General features: G+C 36.5%; 1 protein-coding gene across 2 annotated transcripts in view; it reads right to left on the reverse strand.

Annotated features, from left to right (window-relative positions):
• The window catches only part of b3glcta (beta 3-glucosyltransferase a), an 86,985-nt gene that overhangs the window by 39,363 nt on the left and 29,757 nt on the right, over window positions 1-17,865 (reverse strand). For both annotated transcript variants that reach the window (XM_059534237.1, XM_059534236.1), the window contains exon 3: window positions 14,555-14,594. In XM_059534237.1, coding sequence (XP_059390220.1) covers window positions 14,555-14,594 — 40 coding nt within the window. The remainder of the gene's footprint in view (window positions 1-14,554; window positions 14,595-17,865) is intronic.

The raw sequence follows: 17,865 nt of genomic DNA on the forward strand, positions 1-17,865 counted from the left end.
TCTGCATTTAACCCACACACACAGAGCAGTGAACACACACACACACTGTGAGCACACACCCGGAGCAGTGGGCAGCCATTTATGCTGCGGAGCCCGGGGAGCAGTTGGGGGTTCGATGCCTTGCTCAAGGGTACCTAAGTCGTGGTATTGAAGGTGGAGAGAGCACTGTACATGCACTCCCCCCACCCACAATTCCTGCCGCCTAGACACTCGAACTCACAACCTTTCGATTGTCAGTCCAACTCTCTAACCATTAGGCCACGACTTCCCCATGTGACGACACCTTGAGGCAGAATGCAGTCATGGAACCTCGTTAGTATAAAAATGATTAGTAATTTAACATTCTACATATGTTCTATACAAAACTAAATCTCCACACGATTCACAGCTTTTTTTGGTAAAAGTTTACTGTTAGCATGTTGCTATGCTAACAATACAATTCTCCAACATACACACACACACAAAAACACTGGGCGTGCAAAAACAGTGTAAAACTGCATTTTTTTTATTTAGAAGTATTTTAAAATAAAAATTGAAGGAATCAAAAATATATATTTAAAATTTTATATTTCTCTAAAATAATTTTGACTGATCTTGTTGCAATTAATTATACACTTCACTTTGAATACTGACTTATTTTGACCAAAAAGGCCATCTGTAAGCACTAGAGAATATTGAAATACATAAAAAAAGTTATATCGGTTACTGAAAATCACAAAAATTCACCATGCCTTATAAAACCCCTCCAAATCATCTAGGTGTTTAAGCCACAATACGCCAAATAGGCAACTAGGGTGAAAACAAGCAACAAAAAAGCAAATGCGGGACAAAAAACACATTTTTCTGAACGGCAAACCGACCCTCTATTAATTGCCTAATTACAATGTCAGGTACAAGAGTCAACTTAAAACAAAAAGAGATCACATGGTTTCATTCATAACATGATGGTCAAAAATCAATCAAAGCACATGATATTTGTGAATAAATAATTACTTAAGACTGACAGGTAAAATAAAGGGTCTGGGGTCAAAAAGGTAGGCAGCTTGCAAAGTTTTGGAACAGAGTTATTATGTGTGTCAAATCTATGTTTCTGACAGGCATTGCACAAGTGTATTAAAAGCCAGAGGAACATTTTCACAATCTTCCTCTCCTGGCATTATGGGGTGCCCAATAATAACGGTTATCCAGTGCCGGCGAGCATCAATGATAAGGCACTTGCCAATCTCCCATTGTGTCTCTATGCCTGTGTTATGTCAGAATGAAAGCACAGAGCAGTGTGTAAAAAAAGAAACTAATTAAAGCTGAATTTAACTGGTGAGGCCTCCACACTAATGGGGTTTCGATTAATCATTAAACAACGGAACTGCAGAGGGACGGAAAAAGGAGAAGTCTTGACATTTTGTCTTTCATTCTGACCTTACATCAGCCTTGCTCTCTCTAAGCTCGGACATTCAACTTTGCACATACCAAATTTGTGGATGAGGACAATGTGCCGTGGAGCGAATTAAGTAATTAGGAATTGTATTGAATTATTGCACTTTTTTTTTTCACCGCAGATGGTGGAAATGCAAAAGATTGTTCTTTGAAGTCTTTGTGAAGCATACTTTTCGGATGTGAAGGCCAATCAAACTATGACTTGGAGAGGAGACAGATGTGGCTGGTGTGAAGGAAATCTAGTAGGGGACTTCGTTAGTTTTAATGATTTATTTGGTGAGGTATTGTTTGATTACAGAGCTTCGAAGCATGTCCTTCATCATGTTTCTCTCTCTCACTGTTCAGTCTGTATTCTACTGGAAGAGTGACTCCAAAGATAAAGGGACTGAATCTTCTGGATAAGGGAGATGTAATGAATGAGACGCTGGAGAATTGAGCTTTAGTCACCTGAATTGTTTTCCCATATAAAGTATCACCTTCAGAACTGTGCGCTCTACTGGCTTTCTTTTCCCCCCATCACATTCTCCAGGGGCCACCGTTCACTTTCAGGGGGTCTCAATTTACACAAACAGAAGTACCTAATAAGAAGGTACTAATAAAAAATCATAATTAAAAATGCTACAACTAGCAACCTCACCACATGCACAGAAAATTATATTTAACAGAACAAAATATTAGATGAAAGTTCTTAACTTGATAAACGAAAATTAGAAATGTTGCCTTGGCAACTAACTGAAAATAAATTTGTTGAAATACTAAAATGACTAAAACTAAAAGTAAAATATAAATACTTTAAAAGCACATAAAATTACTAAAACTCTGATTAAAAGAAAAAAGAAAACATAATAAATAATAAAAACTAATAATAATAATTATTATTATAATACAATATTATATAAATAATACTAAAGCAAATAGATGCGAGTAGTTCAAGAAAGGTTTGTATATTTGGTTTACTGATATACTGTGGATACAAAAAAAAAACCCTGCTGGAAATACTGTCACCATGTTTTTACAGCAAGGATTTGACAACCACAGCTGCCAATCTTTATTTATTTATTTACCTATTTATCTAACACAACAGGATTTACCTTTTCCAGTATGCTAATGAACAAAAAGCCAAGATTTTAAAACTAGGTGGAGGCTTCTGATAAATGCGAGTGTGGCAGCCCACTAAAAATGAACCACCATAGATGGTATTGCATCCACTCAGGAACCAATCAGATTCTTTCCCCCAGCGACACAACAAGATTGAACCACATGACAGCAGAAAGTCTAATTATTTCTACAGCAAACCAGAACAAAGTCAGACATGATCTTGTTTGCTTATGTATTATAATAGAAAGAGGGAAATAGAGGTGACAGAAAAGGAAGAAGGGAATGAGACAAAAAGTTGAAGAGAAAATAGCACATTTATCCCCAGAGGCTGGTGAATCAGGTAGCACAAGTCGGTGAATAAAATGTGAGACTGAAAACAGATTGACAAAATGCAACTACGTAAAAAATGTAAGTCATTTTTTTTAATTTATATTTACACCACACACTGTGCTTGTGTGGCAAGTGGTCAGGTGGGGTACCCTCAGGTGGTACCCTGCTACACTTGGATCAGCTAAAAAAGCTAAAATCTTTATTGTGCATTCATACAGTCTCAAACTGAAGAGCAAAATTCTGGAAGACTGGACAGATCAGACATATGGCAGGCACTGAAGAGTGAAAAAAAATAAAAAATAATACATTTTCCAGTGCCAAGTGTGCTCACAAGTTCTATCAGAGTGTCCACCGCAGATGTTCAGCACTGAAGTACAGTAATTAGAGGTGATGTTTCAGGGTGCAACAGTAGGGAGCACAACATGCAACTTGTAGCCAGTGGCAGTAGCCACCATTTCAAGTTTATCTCTTCCTTTCTGGACTTCACTCCAGAGACAAAACATTTATGACATCAATTGGAGTCATGCAGACCCAATGAGTCCTAAATCAGTCAGAAGGTTATGGAGACAGATTTAAACAATAAAAGCATAGCACTGCTCATGCCTGATCGAAAGCAAAGAAACTGATGTGTGCGTTCAGGGTGTGTGTGTGTGTGTGTGTGTGTGTGTGTGGTGGAATTCTTCATCCACCTGGCACAAACTCCTGCTGACAGTTTGCACTGCCTGAGGTGGTGGTTGGAAGCGTAAAGGACAGTCACCTTGTGCCCCCGCTGGAGGTTTGTCAAATCTCTGAACGTCAGCAGAATGGGTGCAGAAAACCCGATCCAGTACCCTTAAAGAAATAGTTCAAGCAAAAAAGAAAAATTCTCATATTATTTACTCAACCTCATGATGTTCCAAACCTGTATGACAGACTTTTGTGGGGAAAAGAAATAGGAAAATATGCCGGTCACTCTTTATAAGTATTTACAATGAACGGATACTGAAGCTTTTACGCTTCGGTAAGGATAAAAACACACCAAATTAGTATTAAAATGGGTTGAAGCCACTGAATAGATGTGTGTTCCAAAAGTCCTAAACGTTATTCATTTTAAATCTTGACATCTTCCCTAGTTCTCTTTGTCGCAGTAATGTTCTGTTTGTGAATGAATCATTCTTTTAAGTCAGATTTCAATTATTCAGTTGAATCATTCAGAAAGATTTGTATATAACTACAACCTTTATCAGTAAAATTAAAACTTAAATTAACTTAGTTTAATTAACTAAATTAATGCATGGTTTCAGAAGAATTGGAATAGCATGTGTCATATCGACTAAATGTATTATACATTTATAGTGCATTTGCATATTTTTGTGAAGCTTTTCTGTAACTGTCTTGTCATTAAATGTAAAAGAGCAACCAGCAGCGAGTCTTTTTAATTTCTTTTCCTCCACAGAAGAAAGAAAGTCATGTAGATTTGGAACAACATGAGGGTGAGTAATGCCAAAATGTTCATTCAATGAACTATTCCTCTGAGACTTGGCAAATGTACAAATAAGCAGCAGTCTACCAACAATGATAACTGGAATAACTGGGGGCAAAAAGCCCAAAAGAATAAAAAACCGAAGTGAGAGTTTGTTCCGTCAAACAAGTCAATCACGAATGACAATGATTACCAGATGGAAAGCAAAAAAACAATGTGAAGAATAATGGCACAATTTTTCGCCTACTCCTGACTTCAGTGTTGCTTTAACAATAACAGACATCATCTTTCTAAATGACAGAGCCACACAAGAGAGGCCATTAAGCCGTATAGAGGAACAATGAGAATGTCAAGAGTGGATTTTGCCCGCTCAGTGGCAGGTGATGAGAGACAAGAAAGGCTGTCGATGGCTCATTTCCACGAGCAGTGGCGTTCCGCATCCTGGCCCAGAGCTGATTGTTTCAGTGTAGAACTGGCTGTGCTCCAGTGACTCAGATCATTGTGCTGCTGTAGATGGAATGATTTGGAGTGATCCAAGTTTGTATGCAAAGCTGCCCAATCCCTTTCGACTCACCGGGGTAATATGTTGTTCAAAGAAAAAGAGTCAAAGCTAGAGAGGGAAAGGGAGTGAATGAAAGCTATCAAAGGATGATAGGGAAGAAAAAGATTAAAAAAGAGAGATAAGACGGGAGAGGTGGAATGAAAGAGGAAGCTAAGAAAAGCTAACTTGAGTATTCACTCCAAAAAAAGCCCAGCTATATCAGCTGGAGCATAAAATAACCCTTCAGGTTTAAGGCCCCCTCGGGTGCTACAGGAGGACATCAATGCAAAAACGGAATATACACCAATCTTAGATTTAAGATGAAAAGCTTTCCAGTGGAATTATATGAATTATGATTAAATACGAATTTAAAACAAATGGTCAGTGGGTTACCTGAACGACTATTTAACTAATCAATCTTAAGAAAGCACTGTAAAATTAAGCCAAATGTGTTCATCTGAGCCCATCTGATGCATTTACATAAAAGGTGCACTTATATACAGGAAACAGAGGAGTCTTGAGATTACTAGGACGGTTTATATGATGTTATATTAATACTCCTATATAATACTGATATTTGTATTTATAATATATTCAAAAAAAATAAATAAATAAATAAAATAATAATAATAATAATAATAATAAAAATAAAAAAAAATAAAAAAATAATAATATATATATATATATATATATATATTGGTCTAATAATTTTTTATTTAATTCTCCATTTTTCAATGGGTCAATATATTTTTAACTCACTGATGGAAAGGTTAGTGATGTACAAAACCTTTTTTCTTTTTTATAAAGAGCGAGGAAACGTGTTAGTTATAAAATGAGACAAAAAGTGTGTGTGTGGGAAGCAGAGAGAGGCAGACTTTTTTGGCAGAACAGGAAAAAGAATAACACTCATTATGATTCTCAGCAAGGGTTGGACATCACAAAACCTCCTGGACTCAAACACCTGAACTTAGGCAAGGGAGCTCGAGCTGGTTTAATCATGCTCATTATAAAGCTGCAGCCTCCGTCCCCTGTACACATCTCATCCAAAGACTAATGAACGTTGAAGGCAGTTTTAAACCTCCTACTTTGCATCAATAATTCAGCGCCTGAAGGCAGCTCCACTGTAAAAGATTCCAAATCCGTGAGCCTCATTATCAGGTCTTAAACTATGCACCGCTCCAAGGAAGTGGATTGAGTAAACATGATCTCCGCCACTTTTTAAAAAGCACTTTAATTGCTCAGAACGTATCTGAGTTTTCGCATAACTAGGCGACAAGCAGTGATGAGAGCTGTTCAGGAGAGGCAACACCATCAGCTTTTCTGAACAGATCCCAGAAAAGAAAGCAGGTCACTTGAGTTCAGAGAGACATAAGAAAAACTGTGTGATGAGGAGGAAGGGAGACGTGAAGTGGCTGAGCTTCTTTTTCTGTCTCATGATGTCACCAGAACGATTAAATCTGTGACATGCAACAGTTACAGAGAGAGAAAGAGATAATTTGAAAAATTATAGAATTATAGAGTGACATAGAGAGATAATTTTTCAAGTAGGGATGGGCGTTTTCCACAAATATCACATTCGAATATTTGAGCTAAAAAAAAACAAATATTCGAATATTCGTTTATTTAAATTAAGTTTAATGAGTCAGACGTTATTTTTCAGAAACATTTGTTTTCGTGATTTTGAACAAGCTTACAATAAGCTTGAACATTACACATCGTGTTTTGTAGCTGAAAACCTTTAACAATGCGTGCAAACAAGCAAAAGTAGAGATTAAAAGCAAAAAAAAAAAAAAAAAAAAAGGTGAACAAAGAAAAAACGTAAAGCAGCCTGCAGCAATTAGGCTATTGTACAGAATGTAGCTTACACTTAACTTTTAAACTGTCAGCAATCTTTTTTGCTTTTTTTCTATTGTTTCAAATGTTCTTGTTAAGAAATACGGGCATGTAAACATGATTGGGGGAAAGTCGGCTCCTTAGTCTGTTAACAATAAGGCCGGCCGCGGAGAAAACGCGCTCTGATGGCACAGACGTTGGCGGGACTCACAAATAACGGTGTGCTAAGCGAATACGTTTTGTGAAGCGCTTCGTGTTTTCGTTTCACCACTGAATGGGATCCTCATCTGGTGGAATACATGGCTCCAGCAAGAACTGTTCCCACTCGTCTCGGCTGGACTCTCTGTAATCATCGCTGGAGAACTGGCTCAGCCTTTTCCGACGAGTGGGCATTGCATCCGCTTCATCGTGGCGACTGCATCCGCACCACTCGCATCAAGGAAAATGTTCTTTTTTTTTTCTTACTTCTCTCATGTTTTCATCGAGAAACCTGAGATGTTTGTGCCGAGGGTCTAGGGCAGACGCGAGAAGAGGAGTTTTCACTGCATTCTCCAAGTTAGCGGTGTTTATTCGTTGCTTGAGAGATGCTGCAACAATGTTCTTGGATCACTTTCTGTGATTCTCCACGGCATATTTGAAGTACTGTAGAAGACCGCAGTTCTTTTAGGGGGCGTTCACATATCGCGTCTTTTGCATGCTCAAGTTCGTTATTTCCAATGTAGGCGCGCGGTATGCGCGCTCATAATGGAAGCGACGCGGTCGCGATGCGCACGCGGTGCGACGCGGTCCCGTTTTTTCCAGGCGCGTCCGCACAGCATCGAGTTAAAAACATCTCTACTTTTCTGAATGCCGCAAGCGCACCGCAGGTCATGTGACAAGAACTAAACATTCAGCTTCATCCTTTCCTGTAACAACGTTGAAAGCTCAGCCAAGATGAAGGAACAGCTGATCATAGCTGTATATGGATTGCCATTTTGAAATAAATTTAGTAGCAGAGCTACTGAAAGCGATTTTTTTGTGCTGCAAATCCATTTATCCTTTGCTGAAATTTCCGCGTCTTCATGGAGAGAACGAGTCAGGAGCGCTTCTGCCCGAGAGCTTTGGAAAGAAGGAGAAAGTGGCGCGCATAGCCTTTTCCACGCCTTATTAGGCGCGATATGTGAATGGCCCCTTAATCATTCATTAATTATTTTTTGCTTGCATACACCTTCAAATATGCCGTGGAGAATCACAGAAACTGACCAAATTAGGTTTTATTGTGAACTTTTTTTTTTTTTTTTTTTTGCGAAATTCGAATATAATTTTTATTTATCGAATAATTAGAGCAGAACGAATATTCGAATGTTCGACTATCCGTGCACATCCCTATTTTCAAGATATAGTTAGATGATTAGAGTTATCTGGTTAGTTATTCAGTGATAATTGAGTTAGTAATAATTTGAGAGTGGGTTAGATAAAGTAAGAGTTGGTGATTATTTAAGAGAGTTAGTAAGATAGTTAGTTAATTAGTTAATTAAGTTAGTTAATTAGTATAGAGAGAGGGACAGTTAATTAGTTAGAAAGAGAGATAGTTAATTAGAAAGAGAAAGAGGGAGTTACTTAGAGAGAGGGTTGAGATGTTTTATGTTTTCTTTGTTTTGTTTCAAATAGAGATCATGATTCTGAACTAAACAAAATAATGTAATTTACTAGAAGCTATAGTGACAAAATATTAATTTCTGCACTCCATTTAAAAATGCTGAATTAATTTAAATGAATGACTCACTCATAAATACGTCATTTTTTCATTACTGGATGAATCTGTCACAATGCAACTGACACTGAAATGTTATTTGAAAAGCCAATTACTTTCAAAACGTGACTTGCTCTACTTTGATTACTACTATAGACATCAGTGTTCATATCCAAACTATAAACCTTTATCGCAGTACTTCTGTGATAATATAAATGATTGTAAGACTGTGTAGTTGAAAAGACTGTTTCACAGCTAAACATGATAGTTGCTCTCTCTGTGTCAGCGGCAGTGCGAACCAGACTTGAATGTTATGGTATGACTTTGTCAAAGGTTTAATAGACACAGACGAATTGCTGTCCTTTAGATTTGAATCAAGATTGTGATCTCTTAATGATTAATTGTGCAGCTCTGATGAATGGGTAGACAGTTTGAGAAAGACAGTAAGAGAAAGAGAGTTGGAGAAAGATAGATTGAGAGAGATAAGGACGGACAGACGGACAACTGCACTTTGCTAGATTAAAGTGGCGACACAGCTCATCCACTGACACATCTTACCCCAATCTCCCCATACATCATAGCAAACCAATTATTCAACTGAACTAAAGAATTTGCAGTGCTCTGCATGCCTTCAGACAGCATAATATCGGTCATAACCAAGGCACAAATTGCAAAGACTCCTAATAATTTGGCACACAGGCAAGTTATAAATCTGACATCCCTGATCCCTGTAGTATGAACAAGACTCGGGTCTTAAATATAATTATAGACTTAATCACATTAGAAATCACAAATGCCAACCCAAACACGGTGTTGTGTTATGAAACCATCTAAAGTGCCATCAAAACTGTATAAAGCATAAGTAAAGCTGGGGTAATTCAGCATTACAGTTTGGCCTTTATCTACAAAAGCTATTTTTCATGCAATTCATCCAACAGAAGATGTTCCAGAGAGGTACCATGATGAAGAGAGACATCAGACACATCTGATATAATAATATTGAAAAATGAGCCACTGATAGTAAGAGCAAAGGTTTGCAAAGGCCTTTGAAAATCTCCTAGGTACAGTATTTAATTCTAGACTTGAAACATAACTTGGTGTTTGTCAACCAATAATTTATTAGAGGAATAGTTCACAAAAAACAATTCGGTCATCCTGCTGCATCCTCACCCTGCTGCACCATCTTGATCCAAAGAGATGTTAGAAAGCTAAAGCTGTGTTGGTTTTGAATGTTAAAAGGCAAAGCAAGAAAGGAAGCGGAAACTATTTAATTGTATCTTCTGGTGATTTTTATCTTTTTTTATTTATTTTTTTGAGCTTGGACATTCTGGAAAACATTGTTTTCCATTCTATATAATAAATAATATCATACAGGTTTTAGATAAAGCAATGCGAGCAAATAATGACAAAAATAATTCATGACTGGGTAGACTATTCCTTTAATCCATCATTAGATATAGGTCTGTCATTTTGAGAACATTCTTTTCTTTTTTCAGATTCAGAGGGACTGCAGTCAAACCGACATCATTAAAGCCTTATTTCAAAACCCCCCTGAAAAATCTCCGTTTTGAAAATAAAACCCGGAGGAACTGTTATCTTACCCTTCCCGAGGCACCATATGAGAGTTTTGAGAAGACTTTCAATGGTGTGAAAAAAAAAAAGTGTTCACCAAAAATTTAAATTCTATCAGATACATAAACATTCTCAAGGACACCTCAGAACATCACTTTTCAATTTTACAGTTCTTTTACTAAAAAAAAAAAAAAAAAGTATGCTTTTATCCCTTTCCACATGTTCAAATAACCCATAATTTCCAAACCACTCCATCCAACTCTTCTTCACGCTTCATTAGATTTAAAAAAGGGCTCTTGACTTTCTAAAAGATAAGACAGGGCCGATATGAAGTCACTGCCATGGCAACCGTAACTGTGTGAAGTGACTGTTATGCACAGGGATGAAGAGGCATTGGGCACTACAGCTCTGGAGTGCTGGGTGACTCGGGAAGCATGATTGGCTTGCTTTGCTGGGTCTCGTTTCGATGGCGAGTGAGTTCATGCAGGCCTTCAAACCCTTCTCAAAAACAATAGCTGAGATCAAGCACACTCAAATATTCCACATGAGCTTCTTCTTGGAGGAATGATGCATTTCAAGCTACTTTTCAATATTCCGATATGAGGCTGACTCTGGTCTACAATATTTTTAGCTGCGCAGACAATATCCAGAAATAATTTTACAGATTATGCTAGTGCTCTTGACTTTTCGCTATATTTGTAGAGCGCATTACATGAGAACACAAAGCTCAAACGAATGCCTCCCTGACATATACGCCTAAAGCGCTTCAAGCAACTAACCACTTCTGGGAGACAAATGAGAAAAAGAAAAGAACTTCAAAACCATAAAGGTTATTGTTTTGTGTCACATGCTTGGTGCAAGAAGAAGCTCAGAGTTTTCTTAAACATACTACGGGCTGAGACATAAGATTTTCAAAAAGTACCTTTTTGAAAATGAGACTTCAGTGAAATTATAAAACCATCTTTGCACTTCAGACCTCCTTCAAATGTCTGATGTATAGAAGTCATTACTTTTTGACAGACTCCAAATCCACTTCATGAACTTGACTGATTGTCATACTTGCCTGGTTTTGAGTCAAACAACGGATCATTTTAAACAGACAGTTTAACTCTATTCTGCTTTTTATAAATCATAAAATCAAATCTGTGCATCAGTTTATACTCAAACTGTTGATCTACTTTCATCTTTAACACGTCCTGATCATTTCTCTCTTCCATCTCCCGCCTCATCCAATGAGATTTCCTTTGTTATGCAGCGACAGCAAATTATAATTGACCTTTACACACTTTAGATTAATTAGTATGCTGAGAGCACTTAGTCCAGTTAAAGACAAAAGAAAAGCAAAACACCAGAATCAATTTAGCTGTAATGGTTACTAGGGATAAAGAGGTCATTCGTTTCATTCAAATTGTTTCGCACCTTTAGCAACTTTAGGCAGAATTATGAGTATTGTAATAAACCCCTACAATCTGTTCATTCGTGACTACATCATACCGGATTGCCCTCATTCGCCTCGCTACACTGAAATATCAAACACACGTACAGCGCACTGCAAACGTTGACCCAAATCAATTAGCTGTGCCCTAAAATCTAATCCTGCTGCATGGAGAGTGGCGCCGGCTAAAGCCATCTAAAATAAACCTCATCATTTTCTCTTTAGATGAGGCATCAGTGATATTTACAGTTGGTCGAGAAGAAACATAAAATGAAATATGATGAGAACACAGACTTACATGACTGGAATGGTACTAAAATAAGACAAAGTCTCTGACAGGTACTAAACTCACCAAAAAACGTTTTAAGAAAACAATCATAGTGAAACAACATCAATTGAGTATTCCTAAAAATGATATGGACAAATTCAAATCTGCCTTAAATGATATCGACTGGACTGATCTTCTGGTTATTGAAGATATAGAGAACAGTTGCAATATGTTTTCAAGCACTATTAATACTATAATATCCTTATATAACAGAAGAATGTCACACAGACCAAGACAGAAAAATTCTCAACCTTGGCTCAATGAGGCTCTCTGGAAACAGATGAGGGACAGAGACTCCTCACTAAAGATTGCACTTAAGTCAGGACTCAGAAGTGACTGGTATAGCTATACATCCCTCAGAAATAGAGTAGTAAGGAACATAAGGAAAGCCAAAGCAGATTTCTATATAAAAGTAATTGATGATGCAAAGGGAGATGGGAAATTAATCTGGAACAATCTTAATAAATTAATTGGTAAAGATACTCAGCACTGCGCACCGGCACTTGAACTGAAATTAAATGGAATCATAACCAGAGAAGAAGATATTATAGCAAGCACTTTTAACAAATTTTTTATCCAATCAGTTGAGGAACTGGCACAGAAGTGCATTACTAGTAATATAGTGAGCATTCCTATTGATAATGACAAACCAGTTTTTAGAATTGAGGAAATTAGTGAACTTGAGGTAGAGAATACCATAAATTCACTAAGGAACTCAAAAGCTAAAGATGCTTTTGGTCTTGATTCTGTATTTTTTAAAACTCATAAACAGTCTTTAATTATACCTCTTACACATTTAATTAATTTATCAATTAAACAAGGTATTTTCCCAAGTTCCTGGAAAACAGCCGTGGTAACCCCCATTTTCAAGGCCGGTGATAAAACACTAGTAGAGAACTATAGGCCCATCAGTATACTACCTGTAATATCCAAGGTAGTAGAGAAATGGGTGGCGAAACAGCTGACTGCTCATCTTAGTAAAGGCCATACACCACTGCACCCAATGCAGTTTGGCTTTCGAAGTAATCACTCCACGGAAACAGCCAACTGCTTTTTTATCGAGAACATCAAAATGAATCTAGATAAAGGAGGCGTGGTGGGTGCAATATTTTTAGATTTCAAAAAAGCATTTGACACCGTCGATCATGACGTTCTTTTGTCAAAATTATCCTACTTTAATTTCTGTGGGAATGCAATTAAATGGATGAAATCATATTTAACTGACAGAAAACAAAGCACACGCATTAACAACACTCAATCCACATATCTAAACTCTAGAATAGGTGTCCCTCAAGGATCTATACTGGGCCCCCTTTTGTTCAGTCTCTATATAAATGACCTGCCCACTGTTTGTCCATCTGTACATTTACAAATGTATGCAGATGACACAGTCCTCTACGTGCATGCTAAAAATAAACAACAAGCTGCACACCAACTGACTGAGGCCATGAGCAAGGTATCCATATGGCTAACTAATTCATGCTTACATCTGAACATAAGTAAAACAGTATGTATGTATTTGACAAAACAAACTACTGTGACTTATGACCCTGAGGTATTTGTTAACCAAGATAAGGTTAGAGTGGTATCTGACTTTAAATATCTGGGAATCATCCTAGACTCACAACTCTCCTTTAAAAAGCATACAAAAAAGGTTGCCAATATTGTTAAATTTAATCTTGCAAATTTTAAGCATATAAGATCATATCTACCATTGAAGGCTGCAAAGCTTTTCTTGCATGCGATGATCTTATCACATTTTTCTTATTGTTTAACAAGCTGGTCGCAAGCCAATAAAACAACATTGCAACCATTGGAGTCACTCTATAAACAGGCATTAAAGACATTGGACTGTAAGGCTAATAGCTATCATCATTGTCACATAATCAAAAAACACAATATGTTTAGCTTTGAAAACTTCAGACACTTTGCTGACGCATGTCTTGTCTTTAAGGTACTCCGTGGGCTTGCTCCACCACCACTGTGCCAGTTTATAAAACAGAAAGATAGGGTCAATAGAGTAACCAGAGCAACCACCAGAGGGGACTGCATAGTTCAATATAGAAAAAGTAGGATTGGAAATACAGCCTTTTCTGTCAGAGCTACAATTTTTTGGAATAGCCTACCCAATGAGTTAAGGGAGTGTAATAGTCTCTCCTCTTTTAAAAACCAGCTTAAATCTTGGATTAGGGATAATTATAATTGTAACCATACACCAAATGTTTAAGTTTATGAACATATATGTATGTGTGTATGTGTATATATATATGTATGTGTATGTGTATGTATATATATGTATATATATATGTGTGTGTATATGTGTATGTATGTATGTATGTATGTATGTATATATATATATTTTTTTTTTTATTATTTGTTCATATACTGTATCTACTTTATACTGTAATTAAGTTGAGGGTTGATGATGTGAACAACATATTGTCTGTTTGAGAGTATGCCCATATTGTTTTAAAATTTCTGCTGTATTTATTACATTGCTACTGTATTTTAGTGTATCTTTATTGACTTTTGTATTTTAGGGTGCCTGTTAAGATCTGGCTAGGGACAACAGATGGAAACTAGCACTTGTAGCTAACTCTGGCTTGTTTACAGCAAGTAACTTGTCTGTTGATCAATGAGCATTGTCCCTATCAAAAAAAAAAAAATAAATAAAAAAAAAAAAAAAAAAAAAAAAATTCAGTGGGATTTTGGTACCTTTCGAAAGCTCCTCACAGTCCTGTTGACTTTTGCAGGATGTGAAAGGAAACAGAAGCCGCTTGGATACTCACCGAGTTGAGTCTCAGAGGGAGGTTTGTCAGGGTTATGGATCTGAGGAGAGAAGTTGAGAGAAAGACGACATTAGAGGTGTAGAAGGAGTGTTTACAAATGGACCAGGAAGTAAATAATAGTCCAGCCTGGAGGCACTCAATACATCTTTCCTTTTGACAAGACAATCCATGACTATTAAAGCCAACTTTAGGCTTCAAACACGCTATTCGGCAGACTACAGGTGATGTCACGGACACTACATCCATGTTTTTATACAGTCTATGGTCACACCCACTCAGACAATTCAATTGTTCTTACTGTTCTTACTGCCAAGATCAGATCTAATGTTCATTTAAGTGATTTTAGCATAGACTGTATAAAAACATGCAGATAGTGTCCGTAACATCACCCGTAGTCTCCTGAAGAGAGTTTTTGAAGCTCAAAGTGTGTAGAGCAGGCCGTCGCCATCTTGGCAGCGTGTCACCACGTGACACCACAATCGAAAATGGGCAAAAAGGCGGGAGCTAGCTGCTGAAGCCACACCCACCTAGCGCGACTGCAGTGTCAGAAGCGGCAAACCACCTGTCACTCAAGTGGCCACGGCCTTAATTATACAGAACTTTAAGTCTTAATATAATTCAAACGAATGAGTTATAAAAAAATTCATCCCCCTCACAGTTGTCATGAAGGGTAAAATTAGCTATATATACAAAAATAATTTTTTGCACCAGTCTGTAAACATGTTTTTTTTCTGCTGTAAAGTTGGCCATTTTAACATTTTTCAGCCAGCAGCCAGCCTCAAGTGGCCAGTCAATGAATTACAGTTTTAGTCACTTGCTTGTTGGCTTCACGAGAGAGAGCTGGAGGTTGCCGCTCGGATTTTAGTAATAAAAATTTATTTCTCGGGCAAATTTAAATGGATAGTTCACCCAAAAATGAAAATTACGTCATTATTTACTCACCCTCATGTTGTTCTATCGTTCATCTTCTGAACACAAATTAAGATATTTTTGATGATATCTAAGAGCTTTAGCATTGACTATTTTTCCTATTTCTGGGCTTTGTAGGTTTTTGTCTCTATGCAGGGTCAAAAAGCTCTCAAATTTGATCAAAATATGTTAATTTGTGTTCCGAAGATGAGCAAAGGTCTTACAGGTTTATATAATCCATTGTGTTTGTATACTATATATTGTTATTCTATTTTATAAAGTATAAAAACAGAAATCTGTCAAAAAAGAAAAATATATGTAATTATGTAAATAACATATAACAAATAACATAAATTTTTTTTATTAATTCTGAATTTATATGATAAAGAGAGTTTTGTTTTTATATTCTGCTTATTTCTGTTTATTACATAATATCATATAATACTAAATTATATTATAAAAAATAAAACAATCTTTAATCATATAATTATTTCAAAATTAATTCAGGTTGACAAAAGAATAAATATGTACCGTATATATTATATATACATATACAATTATGAAGGAGAAACACACACACACACACAATGCATGCATAGATCAAATCAATAACACTATGAGCAATAGTAATTCTTGCTTTACCCAGTGCCAACTTATTAAGTACCATCAACCACAGATCAAAGAATATCTCAAGTTTCCCCAATGGTAATTACGACATTGTGGTGTCGTTCTTTTGAGCTTATTTCGTAAAAACGATCATTGTGACACAAGTCTCCCATATGCATAAATTTGTCATTCAATTATATTTCTAAAAGAAAAACAAAATGTGTAGAGGATCCTCTGGGTTACTTGAACTAATAAATCATGATTCACCACGTCATTAGTTCCTGTGAATTGTGTGGTTTTGGTGCCCGGAGCTGATGCTATTCTAACCCTGAGCACTCAGCTCAATTAGGACATTAGCAGGCTCATTCTGCCACCAGAGCTGTCAGCGCTGCCAGCCGACTGTGGAGGAAAGAGCGAATCGATCACACTTCCTATTGCAAACTTTGAAACGAGCTTTCCCCACTCAACTCAAAGTTCACATCCTTAGGGACACAAGGATAGAAGCAAGCAAATTCTAGCAATATTCCATGTTCTCCCTAGTCATACTGTGGTATATTAGAGGATAACAAGGAAAAAAAAAGGAGATGGCTTTTGATTTATTGCTACCACTCTGCTAACAATTACTCTAGTCCTGAGCTCCAAGCAGCCCTTGGAGAGCACAGTTTAAACAAGTCATATATCTTTACACAGGGCAAAGCGTAGCACATCATTACAGTGAGAGGGAGAGGCTGAATCATCAAGGTGACGTTGTGAATCATGGCATGGTTAGGGGTTCAATCCACGGCAACCTTAAGAGGAGAAAACCATTGATTCTGAAGCCCCAAAGGACAAGGAAAAGCAAAGACAGAGGCTCACTGTGATGGAAGAGCCGCCTCCACTCATATCCTCATCACCCCAGGTTTCCCATCACCGTCCTTGCTCCTAATGGAGGTGTGTAGCTAAAAGAAGTGGTGTAGTCTGGTTACAGTCCAAATTGGACCCTACTTCCTTGATTCGACAAACTCTAAACCATTTAATAATATAAGATTTAATATGTCAAATCAATTAATTACTATTAATTAAGATTAATTACATCCAAAATAAACGTTTGTGTTTACATACTTTATGTGTGCGCGTGTAGTGTATATATGTAAATATAAATACACACATAAACATACATATATATATATATATACATATGTATATATTTAAGAAACATGGAATATTTATTATTATATATAACAAATATATAAATATGAAATTCTTATATTTATGTGTGTCTTTTTATATACGTACAAACACATTATGTAAATATTAAAATATTAAGCAGCATAATTGTTCTCAACATTGGTTATAATTAGAAATGTGTCTTGAGCAGCAAATCATGATTTCTGAAGGATCATGTGACACTGAAGACTGCAGAAATGGATGATGAAAATTCAGCTGTGCATCACAGGAATAAATTACATTACAAATAATGTTTCACAATAATACAATTATATCAAATATTTTTGTACTCCAAACCTGAGAATGGTACCCAGCTGAAACAAACACTTTTTTGGATAAAATAATCAGTGGAATATTAGTGGGTATAGATTAGTAACAGATATTCATAGTTTATACAGTACCATACCAAATTAGCAAGTGGATCAGTAATTATCACTTATAAATGGCTAGAAATTCGGATCACAAAGTCTAAACACATTTTAATGCTTTTTTTTGGTCTAAAACTGATTGCAGAGAATGAAGCATTATTTAATGAATTAATCATGCAGGTTTAATCTATTTAACATAAACCTGTTCTTAAACAACAAATA

Source organism: Carassius carassius, chromosome 41 (genome assembly GCF_963082965.1).
Source record: "Carassius carassius chromosome 41, fCarCar2.1, whole genome shotgun sequence".
NCBI lineage: Eukaryota > Metazoa > Chordata > Actinopteri > Cypriniformes > Cyprinidae > Carassius > Carassius carassius.